Consider the following 19954-nt stretch of genomic DNA (forward strand, 5'->3'; position numbering starts at 1 on the left):
AGGAAATCTTGCCATTTGCAACAACATGGATGAAGCTAGAAGACATTATGCTAAGTAAAATAGACACAGAAGGACAAATACTATGTGATATCACTTATATGAGTAATCTAAAATAATCAAATTCATAGAAGCTGGAAGTAGAATGGTGGTTGCCAGATGTGGGGAGGGGGAGGAGGAAATGGAAAAATATTAGTGAAAGGGTACAAAGTTTCAGTTATATGAGATGAGTAAGTCATAGAGATGTACTGCAAAGCATAGTGGCTATAGTTAATAGTACTGTATTGTATACTTAAAACTTTGCTAAAAGGGTAGACATTAAGTGTTCTTATCACCAAATAATAGTAATAATAGTGATGAGAATAAATAAAGAGGTTAGAAGGAAACTTTTGGAGGTGAGGGATAGGTTTATGGCTTAGACTGGTGATGGTTTCACAGGTGTATACTTACCTCCAGTTCATCAAGTTGTTTGCATTAAATATGTACAGCTTTTTCTATTTTAATCATACTTCAATAAGTTTTTAAAAGATATTTATTTATTTATTTATTTATTTATTAGAAAGTGGGAGAGCAGGAGGAGCAGAGGGGGAGGGGCAGGGAGAAAGAATCTGAAGCAGACTCCACACTGAGCACGGACCCTGACGCAGGGTTCAATCCCCCAACCGCAAGATCTTGGACTAAGCTGAAACTAAGAGTTGGACGCTTCACCAGCTGAGCCGCACAGATGCCCCTAAAGTCGTTTTTAAAAAAAGAAAATTTATGAAAATTGTTAATATCTGTAAAAGTGCTTAGAATAGTGCTTGGCCATAGTAAGTGCTATTTGAATGCTAAATTAATCAGATTAATAAATTTATTGCATATTGAGTAAATGCAGTTCTTTAACCCACTAGGATCTCAGCATTTAAAAAAAAACTTCATGATACAAAAATGTACTACAGCTCAACTGTTAATGTCTAAAGCTCACATCTTGAATATGTGCTGTATAGGTAGTTGCCAGGGCAATTATTAAATTGAAAAGACTATCTAAAATTTTCTCTATTTTATGAAATGAGTTGGGTGCAAAAGTATTAGTTTTATTTTTCAAATATTCTGTATGACTGATCTTCAGAAACTAAGACTTTTATTTGGAGCAATGAGTAGTGTGATATGGTAGGAAAAAACCCACAGATTTTTGAAGTTGGAAAGAATAGGGTTCAAATCCAGCTCTAGCACATAATAAAGCCCTTTCTGTACCCACAGGATTGATGTGAAAATGAACTGTAGTAACATATGCAAAGTGTGTAGACCAGTGCCTTGGCACTCAATAAATGGTAGCTGCAGTTGTTTATAATGGTCTCTTCTCTGTGTGCTCCTAATACTTTGTTGATATCTTTATCATACTAATCATCACATTGAACCATGAATATTTGTTTCTGGGTGTAACCATCACAGGGCTGTGACTTCCTTGAAGGCAAGAATATTGTGTCTTTTTCTACCTTTGTATCTGTCCTGCAGAGGTTGTAAACTGGCCAACTGCAAGTTTGGCTATCAGTTTTGGTCCGAGAGTGTTTTAAATTTGAACTGGTTGCCAACATTTAAAAGCTGGGAGGCTTCACATTTAACAAACAAAACAAACCAGGATTCCTGGCTTCTGGCTTCTCTCAAAGAATGAGAAAATTCTGGCAACATCGAACCCCAGATTTTTCATAGCAGCAATCAGCTGTTCTGGAGTAGCAGCCACCTCATTGGATGAAGTATGCTCTCCTGTTTGCCATAGTCCCCAGCACCCCAGTATTGCTTCCTCAAAACTAAATCTAAATGCCATTTGCCTGTCACATTTCACTCATTTATATTCCTGTCTGGCTGCTCTGGACACCTGGATTTGAGAAAGCTGCTGTTGTGACTTTCAGAGACTAGGACTTTGGAAGTGCTTAAGAAATCTTTGTTGAATGGATGAATGAAAGAACCATGAACATATATATACAGGTATAGAAAGTTTACGATTTACTTTTATTTATTTATTTATTTTTTTAAAGATTTTATTTATTTATTTGAGAGAGAGAGTGAGAGAGAGAAAGAGCACAAGAGGGGGGAGCGGGAGAGGGAGAAGCAGACTCCCTGCTGAGCAGGTAGCCTGATGCGGGACTCGATTCCGGGACTCCAGGATCATGACCCGAGCCGAAGGCAGTCACTTAACCAACTGAGCCACCCAGGCGCCCTAGATTTACTTTTAAATGCACAAGGTGGTAAGGGTCTAGCTGTGCTTTAGCAACAGCTATTCCCATCATCTTTTTCAATTTAGAAGGTGTGGTAGTGTTGGGGTGTCAGAGAATGATGCTCTGAAATAACTGGCTTTCATTGGATGTGATTGCCAGGCTGCCACAATTTTCAAGAATAGATATCCTCAAATTTATTAAGTACTGGCATAATGCAGTGAAACATGACAAAAAATAAAATATGATCAAATGCACTTGCCTTTTATTTTGGAATGCATGACAATATCTATTCACTTGAGCAAAAATGTACAAACAACACCCAGCTGTGTTTGAAGACAGGGTATCTTTGATCAGAATCTCTGAAATATCCCTTTGAGTTTAGCTATTAGTATAATAAACTTTATTAATTTGTACCTGACAGTAATTTGGGATTTATGATTATTTAGTCTAGTTGAACTAATGCATGACCCAACCTGTGAAGGAAGAGTTAGCCAAGTAAGTGAACTGTGTGGGTAATATTTCTTTGGTAAGGGATGTAAAGGGGGGGGGGCAGTAATAATCTAATGAAAAAGAACGGACTTTTCTAGTTTTAGTTTTGGGGGAAGTATCATGGTACGGTGAAAAAGATAAAGTGCCTCAGAGTCCCATACATTTCCTTTTGAATCCTGTTTATGCTACTTATTTGGAGAGTTTGAATCCTCAGTTGCTTTTTCTGTTAAAAAAAAAAGAATAAAAGCTGCGTTGAACTTGATAGTAAAAATTAGAGAGTATATACGTGTATCTAAAGCACCTGACAGTACCTTTGCATTTCATATTTCAATGCCTGGAACATTCTTTCTGGGATAAGTACCTTCTCATTCAGGATTCAACTCATCTAAAGTAGAGAATGACTGTGGGAGTCTAATATCACCCTTCATAGAACTTAACTAATCTGAAATTATCTTGTTTATATTTTTACTTATTTCTTTTCTGTCTCCTTCCTTACTGCCCCCCCACCTGCCATATACATACTATAGAATGATTTAAACTCCATGAAGGCAGAGACTTTGTCTCTTAGTCACTACTACAAAATAGTAGCTTCCTCATTGTAGACACTCAGTAGATATTTTTTGACTGGCTGGACAGCTATGAATGCTCATGAATTATTAGCAGTCAATGAATGTATTTGTTAAACCTAAACAGGTTTATCTATTGTTTATAAAATCCAGTGAGAAATTCTCCTAGTACTTTGTTAGCAGTATATTATGTGCTTTCTTTAAAAGTATTTTTTAAGTCACCCTTATTTTTAGCATTAATAAAAAGATGATCTGCTTTTTTAAAGGAGGAGAAATGTTTTATATTTCATTCTTAACTCTCTGGTCCCATCTGCATTTTTTTTTCATTCATTCATTCATTCATTCATTCATTCATTTTATTTACCTTTAAAAAAAATCCTATAACAAGTATATTATAGCCTTTCTCACATATTTTCTTATAACCAGATGCACTTCCTCAAGGGAGTACAGAGGTCTGCATTTTATTCACCCAGCACTTTCTTTGCTTTATTGTAATCACTGAAGTGATAGATGCTCAGTAATAACTTATTGAATCAATATGGAACTGAGTATGAGACTGGTAGTGGTTATAGCATCTATTATATCTGTCTATTTCCAGCTCTGCTCCTATGAATGCTTTAGGAACCTTGGCCCAAAAAGAAGGCATTAATTTTGAATCACCACTCTCTTAAATGAAAAACTGCCAGATGTGCAGTTAACATCATTTGTTGTAGTAACATCTAAATCATTGTAATTATTCCCAGGTAACCATTTTGTGAGTGAGGGAAGGAAGGAAGAAAGGAAGGAATTGATGAATAATTAGACCTACATAATGTGGCAGCTATGTAAATCAAGCTTATATTTTTTCCTAAAGAATATTTGACTATCTTGGATGTTTAAGGATTATAATATAGCCCATATTGCTTTTTTCCAAGTACAGTATTATTTATGTGTATTCTGTTACTATTCCTTCAATTTCAGAATACTAAAGCAGTTAGTTCCTATTGGTACTTATTAGGCTACTTTAACATTGTTAAAAACAATAAAAGTATATGTGTGAAAAATTAATTTAGCACAATATTTCTATCTTTATGTCTCAAGGACTATAAAGAAATAAGAATGAGATAAAGTATGTAAGTATATAGTTTTATCAGTAGTATGTTTTTATGTTGTTCACAGTGTTCTCTACTTAAGTAATCTTAATATACTGTTCAGTAGGGTAGGTACTATTCACATGTGGCAATTTAAATTTAAATTTATTATAATTAAATAAAGTTAAAAATTACGTTCCTTAATCAACTACAGCTGTGTTCTAAATGCTTAGTGGTCACATGGGACTAGTGGCCACCCTATTGGACAGCACAGATAAAGAACATTTCTATCTTCATAGAAAATTCTGTTAGCACTGGTAGACCATCATACACACAACTCCTTACCCTTTATTTTGCCACATTGTACATTAGATTCTTTTGTTTATAATTTGAAAATGAAGTTTAGTATTTTCTAGAAATACTACCTTGCTAATTTCTTGAAATCTTTTCCCCAAAATCATTGTTTTATCAACTATATATTTAAAACAGCATGTTCTTTTTTTCCTTTGTTTTTCCATTTATTAAGATAGTCAACACCTGACATTTTCACTATTATTTAAAACTCTTGAGTTCTGTGATGAATACAGTTGAAGTAATACCTCTAGGTATTATTAACTTGTAAGACAACATAGCATATGACAGTGTCTCCATGCACCTCATATACAATGAAAAAAATACTTATTAAATGGTGATTTTTCCCCCTTTATCTTATTAAGTAAATTATATGGTCCTTTTATATGGAAGCCTCCATAGTTAGAGATGTAAAACAGCAATTTCTTGGTTCTATAGCATGACATAGTTCAGAGCTGAGATTAGAGAAACCCCGTAGAGTTGTTAATACTTGAGGGCATCCCCAACTAGAAAAGTATGTGAATTTAGGCATGAGAGGAAGGAAGGATCTGCTTTAAATTTAGTGTAGGGTCACTGAATCTTAATGATAGATTAAACAAGGGAGGTAGAATAATGAATAGGGGTATGCAGTGTGTAGCACTAATACCAGAAGTCCATCATTTGTGGCGGTTTTTTAATGTCCTTTCCCATATGGTTTTGAATAGAGTAGGTTATGGCAGGGATGAGCTAAGGAATAGCTTTGTTAATGAATAAATAGGAGTAATTTTTTTTAATGGGAGACTTCAGACAATTTATTTAGAATGCCTGCTTATTTAATGAATCATGATTTTAAAAAAAAACACATTTTCTGATCTTAATACATTAAGATCAAAATACATTGGCTAGGGTATTCCTGTTATTTTCTTTATAAAATAGCTATATTTACATTTCAGAGCCAGCCCTAACAGTGAAATCCTTGGGTTGGGATTGTAACTGCCTTAATTAAAACCCAGTTGTGTGGAGCTTCTGCACATTGGCAGCGTTAGTCCTTAGTTAGGGTTTGGTGTGTAGTATTAGACTTTAATTCATAGTGTCAATTCACTTTGATAAGTTTTAATTAAATTGTCATTTGGAACAAGTTTCCTACTCTACCTCATTCACCTAAAATTAACAAAGTATGTGATTATGTTGCCCATCCTCTTATTACAATTTTGCTCTTAGTCAAGGCTGCTACTTTCCTTAAGATATCCTCCCTGCCCTCCCACCCACATATCTCTTGGAGAGAGTAATACTGAAAACTGATCTTGGAAAGTAGCAAGTTAGAATCAGAAAACCTAACTGGACGCACTTCTAAATATCATTCAGTGCTGCTGTTTGGAGATTACTTAGTATTTCCGAAAGGAGAGGTTAAATAGGTTGTCTCTGATGCCTTGGTTAAGCAGAGTGAAGGGAAATGTAACTCTCCTGACTCCAGGGCCCCAAATGCAAACACTGGCCTAGTGTTCCCAAACTTTCTCCTTGATGTGGATGACTTGAATGGTTTATTTTCACTTGATGAGCCACACCCCCAGGCCACTTTAGTATTCATGGCAGACCCCAACACTAAGTCCCTTTGTTGTCTTTGTTTTTTGCATTTTTTTGTTAACAAGAAAAGATAAAATTATAAGAGACCTGATTATAGACTGAGCTTCCATTGCTGATGGTTCCCACCACTTTTTTCAGCATCTCAGAGAAAGGCAAAGGCCTGGATGGGCAACAGAAAGCAGCAAAGCAAACATAAACATCATGTCTAAGCATCAGTGTGGTGCTACCAGAATGGGTAAAGGATACACAGTCTTTATCAAAATATAAAGATGGGTCTTTGCCCAAAACAGTAGGATTGGCAGCATTTTAAAAAATTTGAAGTTTCCTCTAGAAGCAATGGTCTTTTCTTTAAAAAAATTTTTTTTGAGAGGAAAGAAGAAATGGATTAAGAACTTAAAATCTGCATTATCATCCTGACTTAGACTAACTGAATGACATTTGGACAAGTAGTTTAATTTCTGTGTGTGTGTGTGTGTGTGTGTGTAAAATTTAAAAGAAAATGCAATTCTATGATAAAACAAATTGGTAGAGTAGATTAACGTCATTGCCCCACAATTTTACATTAGAACCCGTAGAGATTGTAAGTAAAAACAAATTCTTGACCAGAATTTCACTTGTGCAAATCAAAAGCATTGTCCACATCAAAAGAGGGGTTGGCAAGAGGGCCCAACTATTGAAAGAAGGAAAACTAGAATAATAAGGTAGGGCATAATTTACTGTAAATTGGCAAAGTAGAAGAAGCAGACCTATAGTGTGAATGTCTTCAAGTTCTTTTATTCTAGGCAGAACTCTTACATTAGCATGGGGTGGTAACTCAGAAGGCTTTGGGCAAAAGCTTATAAGAGAAAGAGCCTTTGCTACCTCTCACTTTATAGTTTATTTACTATTAACTGTTCTTTTGCCTTGATTTATTTTCCTTGAAAATTTTTTATCTTGCTATTTCTTTCCCAGCTGTGTGTGACACCAGGAACTGCCCTCATACTGTGAAGGCCACATTCAACTGTTGAAACAATAACAAGTTGCTATTTGATCTGGCAGTTGTCCTTCCTCTATAGTGCTTAAAAGTACAAAATCTGCAGCCTGTAACTTGCTCTTCATTGCCTGTTGCAGCACAACAGGTGTGAAAAGGCTCTCTGGGTCTCATGACAGAGCTTTTTATTTGTAGTTGGTTACTCTTACTTGTTACCACTTAATGCCCACCATTTAGAGTAAGTATAAATGGTCTCATAGAAAATTCTTACACATTGCATTTATAAAAGTGTCAGGTGGGAAAGAATTTTAAAGATATTAAAGAAATTTGAAGATTTATTACAACCCTTTATTTTACAGAAGAGGAAATTCAGGCTAAGAGAAGATTATGTCATAGTCCAGAAAGAATCTAGACTTTAGAATCTCCGAGAACTAAATTAAATCCTAATTTAATTAAGTAGTCACCATAGGTAAATTATTTTATTGTCTCTGAGCCTCAATTTCTCATTTGTTAAATGAAGACAATAATATATGTAAAAGGTTGTTGTGAAGATGATATGTTAACATAAAACCTAGTTCCTGGTTTGTAAAAGATACTCAGTAAATGTTCGGTTGCTTCTCTTTCCTTCCCCTTTACTTTGTTCAGGGTTATTTATAATTAGTAGCACAGCTGAAAATGAAAACAAGGTTGTTCTGACTCGAAGGGCATGTCTTTACCTTGAATAAAAATAAAGCAAAACAAAATTCTTATTACAGAAGTAATAGAAACTTAGAAAAGATAGAAAATAAAAATGAGTCATAATTCCATGATACAGAGGGAACAAATTTTATCTTGTGTATTTTTTTTCTGTGCATACACATAATACACATACACATATGTAATATATATAATATACACATATATATGTGTATATACGTATGTAACTTAATAACAAGCAGAAATGTACATAATTTTGTAACCTGGTTTTTCTTTAATATGTAACAACTTTTAATGTTAGTAAATATTCTTCTATATCAAGGTCAGCAAACTTTTTCTGTAAAGGACTAAATAATAAATATTTTAGGCTTTGCAGGCCATATAGCCTCTGTTGCATCTGCTCAACTCTGCCATCATAAAAATTCAGAAGCAGCCACAGACGTTATTATATAAACAAGTGGAAGTGGTAGTGTTCCAACACAACTTCATTTACAAACACAGCAGACTGAATTTGGCCTCGAGGCTGTACTTTGCTGACCCTGGTTCTACATCATCATTTTAATGGATGCATGATAATTTGTTTATTTATTTATTTATCCTATTATTGGATATTAAGAATTGTGCCAATTTTGTATATGTCTGATGATATACAAGGTGCAATGAATGTCCTTATAGTTAAATATTGGGTTTTACACGTACGATTATATCCTTAAGATTAACTTATATACTACTTCTGACATTATATTAAATTGTCTGCTAAAATTCAGACTTAAAAATCAAAACATTTCTTACATACAGGTATTTCTGGATTTATATAATCAATCTTTGAAGTAATACATAAAATTGCACTTTATGAAATGGTTAAGTTAAAGTAAAACTCCTAAAAATGTTCTTATCATTGTGCAATTATTTCTAGGATTGACTTTTGACTTAATTGTGGAAGGAATTATAAATTGATTGATTTACTTTATTTTAAAAGGGGAAATTTTAAGAGCATTTTTTGAGTGACTGATATATTCATTGCAGGCATTAAAAAACATATCTATTAGACCATTAAATAGTTTGAAAAACTTTGCGCTCTTAGTGTTTCCATAAAGAATAGAGAGGAGATATTGCCCTCTAGGATAAGGTCTCGACTGACTGATATGAGGTTAACCTCTTGCTATTTTTCCTTTGGGTCTTGTTTCTCTAGCCTAAGAGAGTGACAAAAAACAAAACTGTTTAGCTTTTCATTTGCTTCAAACATGGTTCTCTGATGTTTAGGAACATTTCTTCAATTCAGCTGATGTATAGAGGTGTTTTCCACATTTACTTATTTATTTATTATTTATTTATCATGACCGATATATCACTTATTGTAGATTTGCAATTTTACTGTGTTGTCCAAATATATATTACCAGAAAGCAATCACACTTAAGCTTAAGGCAGAAAAACAGAAGAATAACACAGATTTTCAATGATGAAGATTATTATTTCTCAATTATTTCAGTGCTATAAAGTCTGTAGTAAAGAGGTAGTGGGGTGTCTCATTAATTTCTTAAACTAACAGTGATCACTTTATCATTCAAATAAAATTATAGCATGTCTAAAATTTCTGTAACAAATCATTATTAATCATATTTATTCTCAGAAAGGATTGTCTACATTAGGCACAAATTCAAAGAACTTTAGAATGAATATTCTAGAGAGGCATGGTTATCTGGGAAAGCCCATGATTCACACATCCTCAAAACAGTGCTTCTTAAACTTTGGCTTAGTAAGAATTACTTAGAGGGCTTGTTAAAATACAGATAGCTAGTCCCCAGAGTTTCCAACACACTAGGTCTGGGATGGGTCCTCCAAATTTTCATTTCTAGTTTTCAGGTGATGGTAGTACTTTTCTCCAGGTACCACACTTTGAGAACCACTGTTGTAGAAAAATAATTGTTCTATTTATTGTTGTTGTTTATGGTTTCAACTTCTGCAACTTCATAGTTTCTCGAGACCTTTTTTTTCCCAGAAAGCTCTTAAAATTTAGCATCTTTACTATTTGTGAAATATACTCAGCCTTGCTCATCTATAAACATTTTCTTAGCACTGTAGGAATTCTCTTTTAAAATCCAGGCTTAACCTTTAGCTAAAGATATGAATTTATTTTAATTTGTGATCATTAGTTCAGTCACTTTAAATATGATCTATCTATTTTATATCATTTTCACCCACACCAACCTTTTAGGATAGGCAATTATGAATATAACCATGTTTCTAATGAAAGTGTTGAATCTTATCCATGGTAGTTTTTTAGGATGGATAAAATCCATTTCCAAGTATATGCATTCAAATGTATTTCCATATTTGATTAGCTTTATTGTCATCATTCGCAGTAATGCCAATTGTCAAACTTCTTTACTGACAAGTAAGAGGTAGAATAAGTTTTTTAAGTATGGTATACAAAGCAAAACTTAGTTACAGTTGTTGGAATGAAGAATTCAGTTAGAGCCAAAAGATGTTTTAAAGAGCAGAATACAGTCAGTTCAAAGCCTGATTGAAAGCAACTTCAGTTTTATAGTTTTCTTCAAACAACATCTTCATTGTTTTCTGGAAAGATGGTATTTGAGAAAAAGAAATGTCTCGAGTTACTGTTTTTATGAGGAGAGAATTGCTGAGTCTTTTAAATGGTTAATGAGAAGAAGTAATAGTTAAACACTTGGAGCATTGATTTCTGATTTGAATTCTCCAACACAGGCCAGCCCTGAGGGAAGGGGAAAAAAAGCTTGCTAATTAACATTTGATTACTGATGCCACCTTCTCATTCCCCTTGCACCATCCGGTTTCAAGTGTTTTTGTTCAGGAAGGATTTTTAGGAGGGTTTTAACTTGCATCTTAGTAAAACAAATCCATCTGCAACTGCAGTGAGTATATAATGTGTTAAAAAAGAAGAAAAAGAAAAGTCCTTAGATATAAAGTATGTGTTCAAAACCCAGTCTGGATCAGGAATGATTGGTTTCTTAACTATAAGCCTTTCACAGCACCAAAGATTGCTAGGAAACTGGAAGGAAGCCTAGTCTGTATGCCTTATTTTGATTTAAACACCCACACACAAATACTTACTTGTTCAGTGCAGTTACTATTTAGCAAACTCCTAACCAGAGCATCATTTGATAGTGTGAATGAAGTACTTAGAGTTCAAAGTTTGATATAATTAAAATTTGGGTAAGTTCAGGTTCTAATAGGACCAAAGGCCTTTTTCTTCTGATTGATAAGAGAATGAGATAGATGTCCGTTTCAGGGTGCTTTTTGGTAAGGGTTGTAATTTGCCATAGTATTCTTAATACAGAGAAATTAGGAACTAGAATACTCATAAATTTATAGCTGTTCTAATCCCATGGAAATTAAGTATTTTGTTTCTTTTTTTGCTATATTAAAATGTTTGATATGTGAAGAATCCTGAGCCAGATTTCAAAATTTTAAAGATGTTGACATAAATTAATGGAACTTTACAACTGTATCACTTAGCTAGTAGTATTCTGGCAAAACCATAGCCTCACGGATAACATTTGGTTGATGGAATAGTTATTTGGGAAACCAACATGACTGGCTTTACTTTTAAATGAGATTTCATAAGAGGAAACAGTTATTTAGCCTTTTAAAAAGTGTAGACTTTTTAGTGTAATAAAAAACAAAAGCTAAGACTTTTCTCATCTAAGAAAAAAATTCACCTAAATGCTTATTATAAATATGTTATTCTTACATGAAATTAATTGCAGTTTTCCTTTTGGATGATTGTATTAACTCTTTACTATTTTTCTTCCATGTTCATTTTAAACTTTCCCACATTAGTTCCTTCTCTTACATATAGAATGCTCTTCTTTTCCTTTTCCTAGGATTAACTCCAATATTGTCATAAAATTTTAGAATTTTGAAAATCAGAAGTGATTTGTTTTATTCTCTTCTAATATTGAGTAAACTAAGTCTCAGAGAGATTTCACCAACTTGCCCACAATAATAGCTGGGCAAAATTAGGACTAGAAATCTAGTTCTCTCCTCTCATTATGCCATAATACCTCAAACCTTGTGCCTTTTCTACTATCAGAATCTGCTTTCTCTTTAAATGACATTTAAAATTCCCTGAAATGTTTTTCAGTAGTTTGATCAACATTTAGCACACAAGGAATGATTTTATTAAGGCTGACAAGTTTTAACTAAGTTTTTTATATTTCAGTTTGAATAGCTACAAACAACTCATTCGAGGCTAATCTGAGCCTCAAAATTTAGCCTTTAGCAGAGTAACTTCATAAGAATTTTTTTCTAAGAAATTCTGATAAAATTTAACTAAAAAATAAAATAATTTGAAAATTTATGGAACTCAGAAGAAAACTTTGTGGGAGATGAAGATCTTAATATAATTTTATATTGAGCAGGTCAAAATAAAAATGATCTTTTCCCCAGTGCTGTATTTATCACTGAAAATGCACATGAGGAAATATGAAGTTTGAAGTTAAGAGCATTGCTTAGCTTTATATATTAATTATAGTATAATAAATAGATGTTTATTATGAAAAGCAAATCAGTACTGTATTAATTCTGTACTATTTCAAGTTAATCTAATTTTTTCTTAGTCACAAACAATTATCTGAGGCAAGGGGAAGAAATGAAACTATCCTTTTAGAAAATCTAGAAAACAAACTCTGAAAAGTCTGTTGTCAATGTAGAATACTTGATCCATATACAGTATACTTTGCAACATAACTTTAATGTTCAGCTGGTAATCAAAGCATTTATTAAATTTCTTCAGAACTAATTGAAACATTTGCATAGTTTAGCAGCCTGAAATCTCATAGATTTAGAGCTTAATGCATAACCAAAATTGAAAAGATTATGAAGGTTCAGCATGTTACTGAGCCAATGCTGATCAAAGAAAATGTGTAAGACAAAAAGGCCCTTAGGAAATGTTACCCTGTGAAGTGCCACTTGTCCTTAACTGGAATTTAACACAAATCTCTAAAGATGAAACTCCATCAGAAGTAGCACAATAATGGCAGCTGGGCATGCCAGCTACAACATCCCAGCCTGTGTGTGTGTTCTTTCTGCCTCTCTCAAGTGCTGTCAAATCTCTCAAATCAATCAGTCTCTCAGTTTCTCTCTCTTCCTCCCTGTCCCCTTTCCCTCTTCCCTTTAGTCCTACCTTTCTCCCCCCAGCCTCTCACTGTCCTTCCTCTGTTTCTCCATCCTTCTTCCCTTTCTTAGAGAACTCTGTTCTTCATATGATTCATGATGACCTTAAATTCATCTACATCATTTTATACACAGCTGTATTTTGTTACTCAGGTTTCCTAGAATACTAATTTTTTAAAAGAATCATTTTTTACTTTTGTGTACATTTGGGATTTTTTCCTTCTCTGCAAAATTGTGACGTAAATTTTTAATTAAGTAAAACCGTCAATGAAGATAATGGAATTTGAATATCTCCATTAGTAAAACCATCACTCATTTTGTGGTTTTGCTCTCGTTATCACTTATCTTTCTTTCATATAATGGTAAAATCTGCCTAGGGTTACAACACTGATAAAATAGGAAATTATTTTTGAAAGACTGGTTTGTTTTCACTTAAATTGTTGTTTAGTGATTGCGGTTTAACACATGATTCTTTTTGCTTAATCTCAGAAACTCTGTCAATTTAGTTTTTCATTGGAACAATCAAACATTAGCCTAATATGCTTTCCCTAATATGCTTTACGTTGTACTGTCTCAGCCAAGTTCTGTCCGCATTAACCAGTTTATTCTATGACAAGTTGCTTAACAGATGTCATTCTGGGAAGAACAATGAAGCCAAATACTTGTGCAATGGCTAACATTACTCTAACTTTGATCACTTTTGTTCAGCACATCAGTCTGGCGTTGTGCTTTATACCAACATAACACTATAGCCAGAACATGCTTTTCAGGCTTAGAATAGCAAAGGAATGTTATTCAATTCAGTGCAGTTACAGATGAGTTAATGGAAGAAGAAAAATACTGTTTATTTCATAATACCATATTGTTGTGTTTTGGAATTAAGGTGGAATTTAAAGAATCCCACTCCAGAGTTATTTGTTTATATACTCAACCCATAGTATTTGTGTATACTCTTCAATGCTGGGGTAGGCTTGCTACCTTTCCAACAGATGTAAATATTTGTCTTGTCTTTCTCTCCCCCCCCCCCCCCAATAGCTGAGGAAACTTGGTGTATCTAGACAACATAATTCAAAAATAACTTTAAGAAAGGAATTTTTTGTGTTGAGGCCTAAAGTCTCCTCATAATGCCTTTTCTGTCCTTTCCCTTTCTTTTATTAATATAATGCTTTGGGTTTATGAAACACCCTGTTCCTTAAGAGCACTAATGTTTAAGCATGACAGAATAGTCTTGGCTAGTGGAAGTGGTCAGAAGTTTGCCCAGTTGCATTTGGTTAAATTGTTGTGTTGATAATAACTAATGAAAATTTCCAAACTTCATGCAGCTGGCCATAAACAAAATACTGCATGGTAGACTGACCATTGCTAAGAACCTCTGAAGAAAAGCTGTTTGTTTGAATTGAGTGGGGATCAAGCCATGCCCCCAAGCTCCTCAGTTCTCACTTAGTCTTTTTTCACAGGTGTACATTAGAGATAAAAATAGATTGAGTTCTGAGTTTTGTTTTGTTTTTCTTTTCCCCAGTGAGCATATATCTCTATTTCACTGGAAGGATAACTTAGATGTGTTTATGTATAATAAACAGTAATGTGATACAAGATGCTGTAATTGGATAATGTGATACTTTAGGCTTCTGCATTTTTTTTAAAACATGAATGAATACTGCTTGTTTTCCATATCGAAGTGGCGTCATAGAACAGATTATGTGCAACATTTCAGTACTAGCTTTACTTGTTACAGTCAGGTATTCCTGTAACTAACTTGAAGAGTTAGTTAAGATGGGTGATCTCTCCATTCTTAGGACTTGTTATTTTTTTAAATTTGTACATTCAGAATGAAATAGAATTTCTGTGTCCTATTTAGAAGTAAAGCTAAAGACAGAAACCATACCTCTTAATTACTGGGTAACATAGAGTTTAACCTTCCAACACTTTATTTGGAGAAATTACTTACCTCCTGTCCTTTTAAAATGAAAGGTACAATGTTGCATGTTGAGAAAAGTAGTTTTTCATCTTTAACAGTATTTAAAAGTATCATTACCCTATTTTCAGGAGAAGCCTAAATAATATGTTAACAGATGACTTTCAGTTAATAAATATTCTGTTGAAATAGTTTTTAATTTGGGGTGATATCAAAGAAATAATCTGTGCTGCTTTATTAAGTTTTTATATCTTTGAAACTTCCACCAAACAATAAAGATACCTTCAGGCTTTTCCTCCTGCCCTGTCCAAAAAATAAAACACAACAACCAAAAACTACATAGAAACTTGAAGTATATCTTTTGTTTATTGCACATCATGAGTCATTTAAAGATTTAATACATTAATAACATTTATAATTATAGTCCATCATAGATGAACTGTGTACCTGAAGTTTCCTGACTGAAAAGAAACTTGAAGTCATCCGGGAATATAAAAACAATCGGCAGAGGGAGATGTTTATTGAACCTTTATTTCCCCTAGTCTTCATTGAGAATCTGCTTTTAAATTTGATTTAGAATTTTTTACAAAATTTTTCTGACTTCTGTTTTCCTAGTTTCAAATTTTTGTTTCAAATCCAGAAAAGGAAATACAATGAATATCACATAAGTGGCAATGATCATAAGTCATGTGGAAACCTTATTTTAATTGTGCTGTCTTTTTCTTTGTATAGGTAAAGAGAAATGTGTATGACCTTACTAGTATCCCTGTTCGCCATCAATTATGGGAGGGCTGGCCAACTTCTGCCACAGATGACTCGGTAAGTGACAGTTGAGTTATCAGTTTTTTATTCTCTTCTCTCTTTTGCCACTTTCAGTCTAATTGGTTGTGATAATAAGCAGAATCAAATGCTTTGAATGTTCCATTGAAAGAACCTTATAAATCAAATAATGTGAAAATAAGGAGTTGTGATAATTTGAGTTCACTTGCAGAACAGATATCATAAACCAAGTATATCAACATTCTTTTGGTAATGTTATAGTATCAATATCAGGAATTTGATGCTGCTTGATATAATTTTTTCCTTAATGAAAAGAATATATTTAGACGTTCCTAATGAAATATCCCAAGCACAATTTTTTTCCTAAATTACAGTTGTCTCAAAATCAACCTAATCATTATGTTTAATTTCAAAACTACATTTCCCATAGTAGGTTGATACTTTTTTAAAATGTTAATTTTTACAGTAATATTAATGGCCCTTTATTCTTAAAATACCCATAATTTTCACTGCCATAAAAAGCTAGAGGAAAAGATTTAGTCTGTCATTTTTACCTGTTATTATATCTATTTACAATAATTATCCTATTGTAAATTTTGAAACCTTTCCTGTCTCTGCCCTGTTTGCAGTGATTATTCTTTTCTCAGAAAGTAAATTTTATCATCTAAGGGGGCCAGCTGAAATTACATTTTGGCCACTTTTACCCATAATCTTGTTCTAACCAGATACCCTTTCAAAAAAAAAAAAGAAAGAAAGAAAGAAAAAGAAGAAAAGGTAAAAAATGAGAATGTTTCAAGAATTTTGAAGTTAAGTCCAATGTTTGTAATGAATAGGGCTAAAAAGAAATTGAGACTTTGTAAACATCTTTTAATAATAAATACCCAAATGATTATAGCTAGGAAGCAAATTACCTTTTTTTATTTTCTGGTAAATACTGTGTTTCTATATGGATAATAATTATTCCTTCTCTCTCAATACCACCATCATACATTTTGTGGAAGATAGAAACATTTTTAAACAATTTATGTAGATGCTGAGTCTAAATTATTTCACAATTTAAACACCATGCTTTTGGAAAATGCTTTGTAGGTTTTAGAACTTTAAGAATAAGCAGAAAATAGAGGAACTTTTTTTTTTTAAGTGGAAAAACTTGTTTACATATAGTCATTTATTTCTAAGCAACTGATCTTAATGTTGATATAGTAAATCATTAGAATTATTGACTGGTTATCCATGGCTAACAGGTAGGGATGTGGTTGTTGTTTTTACTTTGGATTTTTTTTTCCCTATTGGATAAAATTTGACGCGTTTGACAGAAAATGTGCTACATTTATTTTTACAAAAATAAGAGTAATGTTCATAAATGATAGCTTTCTGTTTACCTGGAGAGACATGGAGAAAACAGAAATGTTCTTAACATTGTCTAATAATCTGTTACAAGAAATAATAACATTAATAGAAGAAAATAATTAAGATCTGACCATGTCACTTAAATTCTCTGAGCTTCAGTTACCTCACTAATTTGCGGTATTGTTATGAGGAGGATTAGTGATAATATATGTATTGTACCCAGCTCACAGTAGACACTCAATAAATGAGTCACTATTATAATTAATATTAACATATAACATTAACTCAGAAAAGTATTACATGCAAGAATTGACTGGGTTATATAAATGAAATGGTGTTTGAGATTTGCTTCAAAATAACTTGTGGGGTTGGGAGTGTGAGTAGAGATACAGGTAAATCCAAGTGAGCCACATATTGATCATTGTTGAAGCTGGATGATGTGTATATTCAGTTTATTACACTGTTTTCTCAAATTTTGTATATATTTGAAATTTTCTATAATACAAAGTTTAAAGCAAAAATAATTTTAAGAACATAGGTGATATAGTCCAGAAATGTGGGACTTCACAGGGTTTGAAAAGCCAACTGCTCTGAGACCCCATACTTGAAGACACCTATTACATTTTGGTTACAGATTCAAGTTCCAAGAGTGATAGGCAAATTTAGTGAAGAATTCAGTGATAAATTCTTCTGTAGGCTCATGCCCTATACATTTTAGGTGTTAAAAAATTAAACTGAGTCGACAGAGTCTTTTATGAGGCCCATGTTTTAGTGATTGTTATAACATTTAACTTTTTACCAAAGAGTTCTAATGCAATTTCATTCCCTGTAGGAGAATATGGAAAGCAACTTAAACTCACCATATTCAAAACTGTAATACTACCTGGTGTTGTATCTAAGTCACAGCTAACACAAGAGGGAATCTCTATTAAGAGACTTGATTCTTTTTGCCTCATTATTCATATTTGCACCTTGTCCCAGAACCTGTGAAGTGATGCCTGCCCACACCTCCCCAGAGCAAATGTTGCCACATTGGCAGGATGTTGCCTTGAGCTGCATGATTTGATACAACAAAGATGTTTAGGGCCCGTTGCTTTTAACTGGTGCCATAGCAGATCCACTAGCTCCAGTACTTAGGTTTTGGCAAAAATGGCTTATAACTGTAGTCTTCTAAGGAGATCCCAGCCAAAGAAATGTCATGAAACCTTTCTTTCATTAGGATTATAAAAACTCATAAAGCTGGTGCTTGTAATCTATATTGTTGCAGGCGATGGTGTTTTTTTACTTGTTTAAATCACTAAGTGGAGGCATCTGCTACAAAACAAGATCGTCCTCACAGCTTAGGGCATGAATTGGGTACAGCTGAGAAATGTCAGCTGTGTAAACAGCCTGAAATGTGTTACCAACAAAAATATAATTAATTTCTTTCCAAGACAGTGTGCCATAACTTAATACTTAGAATGGTTTAACTTTCAGAGAAAGCACCTGAACATTTTCTTCCCAGTGCCAGAGTAGAGGATTGATTATAAAGGTCATTAAAAGTGAGGTTAGTTTGCACTTTTCCTGCTCAATTGCGGATATTTGTGTGGCTTTGAATATATAGTAACTTACCAGTGGCTTCTGTGAATTTATGGAAACATCTTAGATCAAGAAGTTAATGGATTTGAGACGATGCAAGTATTCTAAAATTAGATCGTGGTGAGAGTGCACAACTCTGTAAATTTACTAAAAATCACTGTATTGAGCACTTAAAAATGAGTAAATTTTATGGCATGTAAATTATACCTCAAAAGCTATTTTTTAAAATGTTAATGGAGAGAACTAGATTAAAATACGTTTTTCATTTACATTTTTATGTTGCATAAGAAATTTTTTGCAATAACACAGGAGGTGTTTTCTTTAGCGTACTTCTCATTAACCTTTGACTTAGCAAACGGGACAAAGAAATAGACTTCTTATAATTAGATTCTTGTATAATCTTGAGTCTCTTACCAACCTGATAGACTACACTCTTTTGACATTTTCAGTGCTACTCAGTGAAGTCAACAATCATTTAAAACATTGTTGTCCCGTCTCCCTTCAGAGTTAAAATATTTTCTTTGCTTGTAGCTGTACTCTAATGGGGTATGGGATACTGTATGAATTGTCAATAACTCTTTCAGTTCCTTTTGCGCTCTTTCACCAGGGAAATAGGTATCTAAAGCTGCACCAGTAGGGGAATGTTTTCATGCTGTGACAGTTCAGCTGTGAGAACAAGGAGTTGCAAGTAGGCGAAATCTCATTTTACACTTTAACAAGGAAGCTCTTGGTTTCCAGAGAGTAGAAATAATTTTAACACTCTGAATTATGTCTGGACACCTTATTTATTGTAATGCAGACAATTTGAATATATGTAGTTTTTAAAATTCCAAGTTTTAATAATGCTTATATAAAGGAAGAAAAAATCCTTCCATTTTTTTATTAAAAATTTTTTTATAGTTTAATGTATTTTAATAGCAAACTTACAGGAACAGCACAGAAGAGAGACAATAGTAAAAACATGTACTTACATGTAGGACAACTCAGAAAAGTATAGTTAATGGATGGAATACACTGTATGATAAAAATGCTACAAACATCATTTAGTTGCCATCAATAAGAAATTTACTTGTTTTTAAAAAATCCAAATGCTGGCATTGTGCAGAAAAATTTAGCAGTTTTATTTATAATTGTTATAAAGTTGAACTGCTGAAACTTGTTCACTGAAATATTTTGACTTGTATTAATGCTTTATGTCCCTGCATTTATATTAAAAATTCACACACAAATGAAAATGGAAAAACTGCCAATACCTGATTTGTGTCCTCTGTTTTTCCAC

At 33.2% G+C, this 19954-nt stretch overlaps 1 protein-coding gene across 2 annotated transcripts in view; it reads left to right on the forward strand.

The window, feature by feature from the left end:
* Positions 1-19954, forward strand: part of FAF1 (Fas associated factor 1) — a 500737-nt gene that overhangs the window by 283210 nt on the left and 197573 nt on the right. For both annotated transcript variants that reach the window (XM_035018596.1, XM_035018597.1), the window contains exon 8: positions 15700-15786. In XM_035018596.1, coding sequence (XP_034874487.1) covers positions 15700-15786 — 87 coding nt within the window. The remainder of the gene's footprint in view (positions 1-15699; positions 15787-19954) is intronic.

This window comes from Mirounga leonina, unplaced genomic scaffold (genome assembly GCF_011800145.1).
Source record: "Mirounga leonina isolate KUSES-001 unplaced genomic scaffold, KU_Mleo_1.0 Mir_173, whole genome shotgun sequence".
NCBI classification, from domain to species: Eukaryota; Metazoa; Chordata; class Mammalia; order Carnivora; family Phocidae; genus Mirounga; species Mirounga leonina.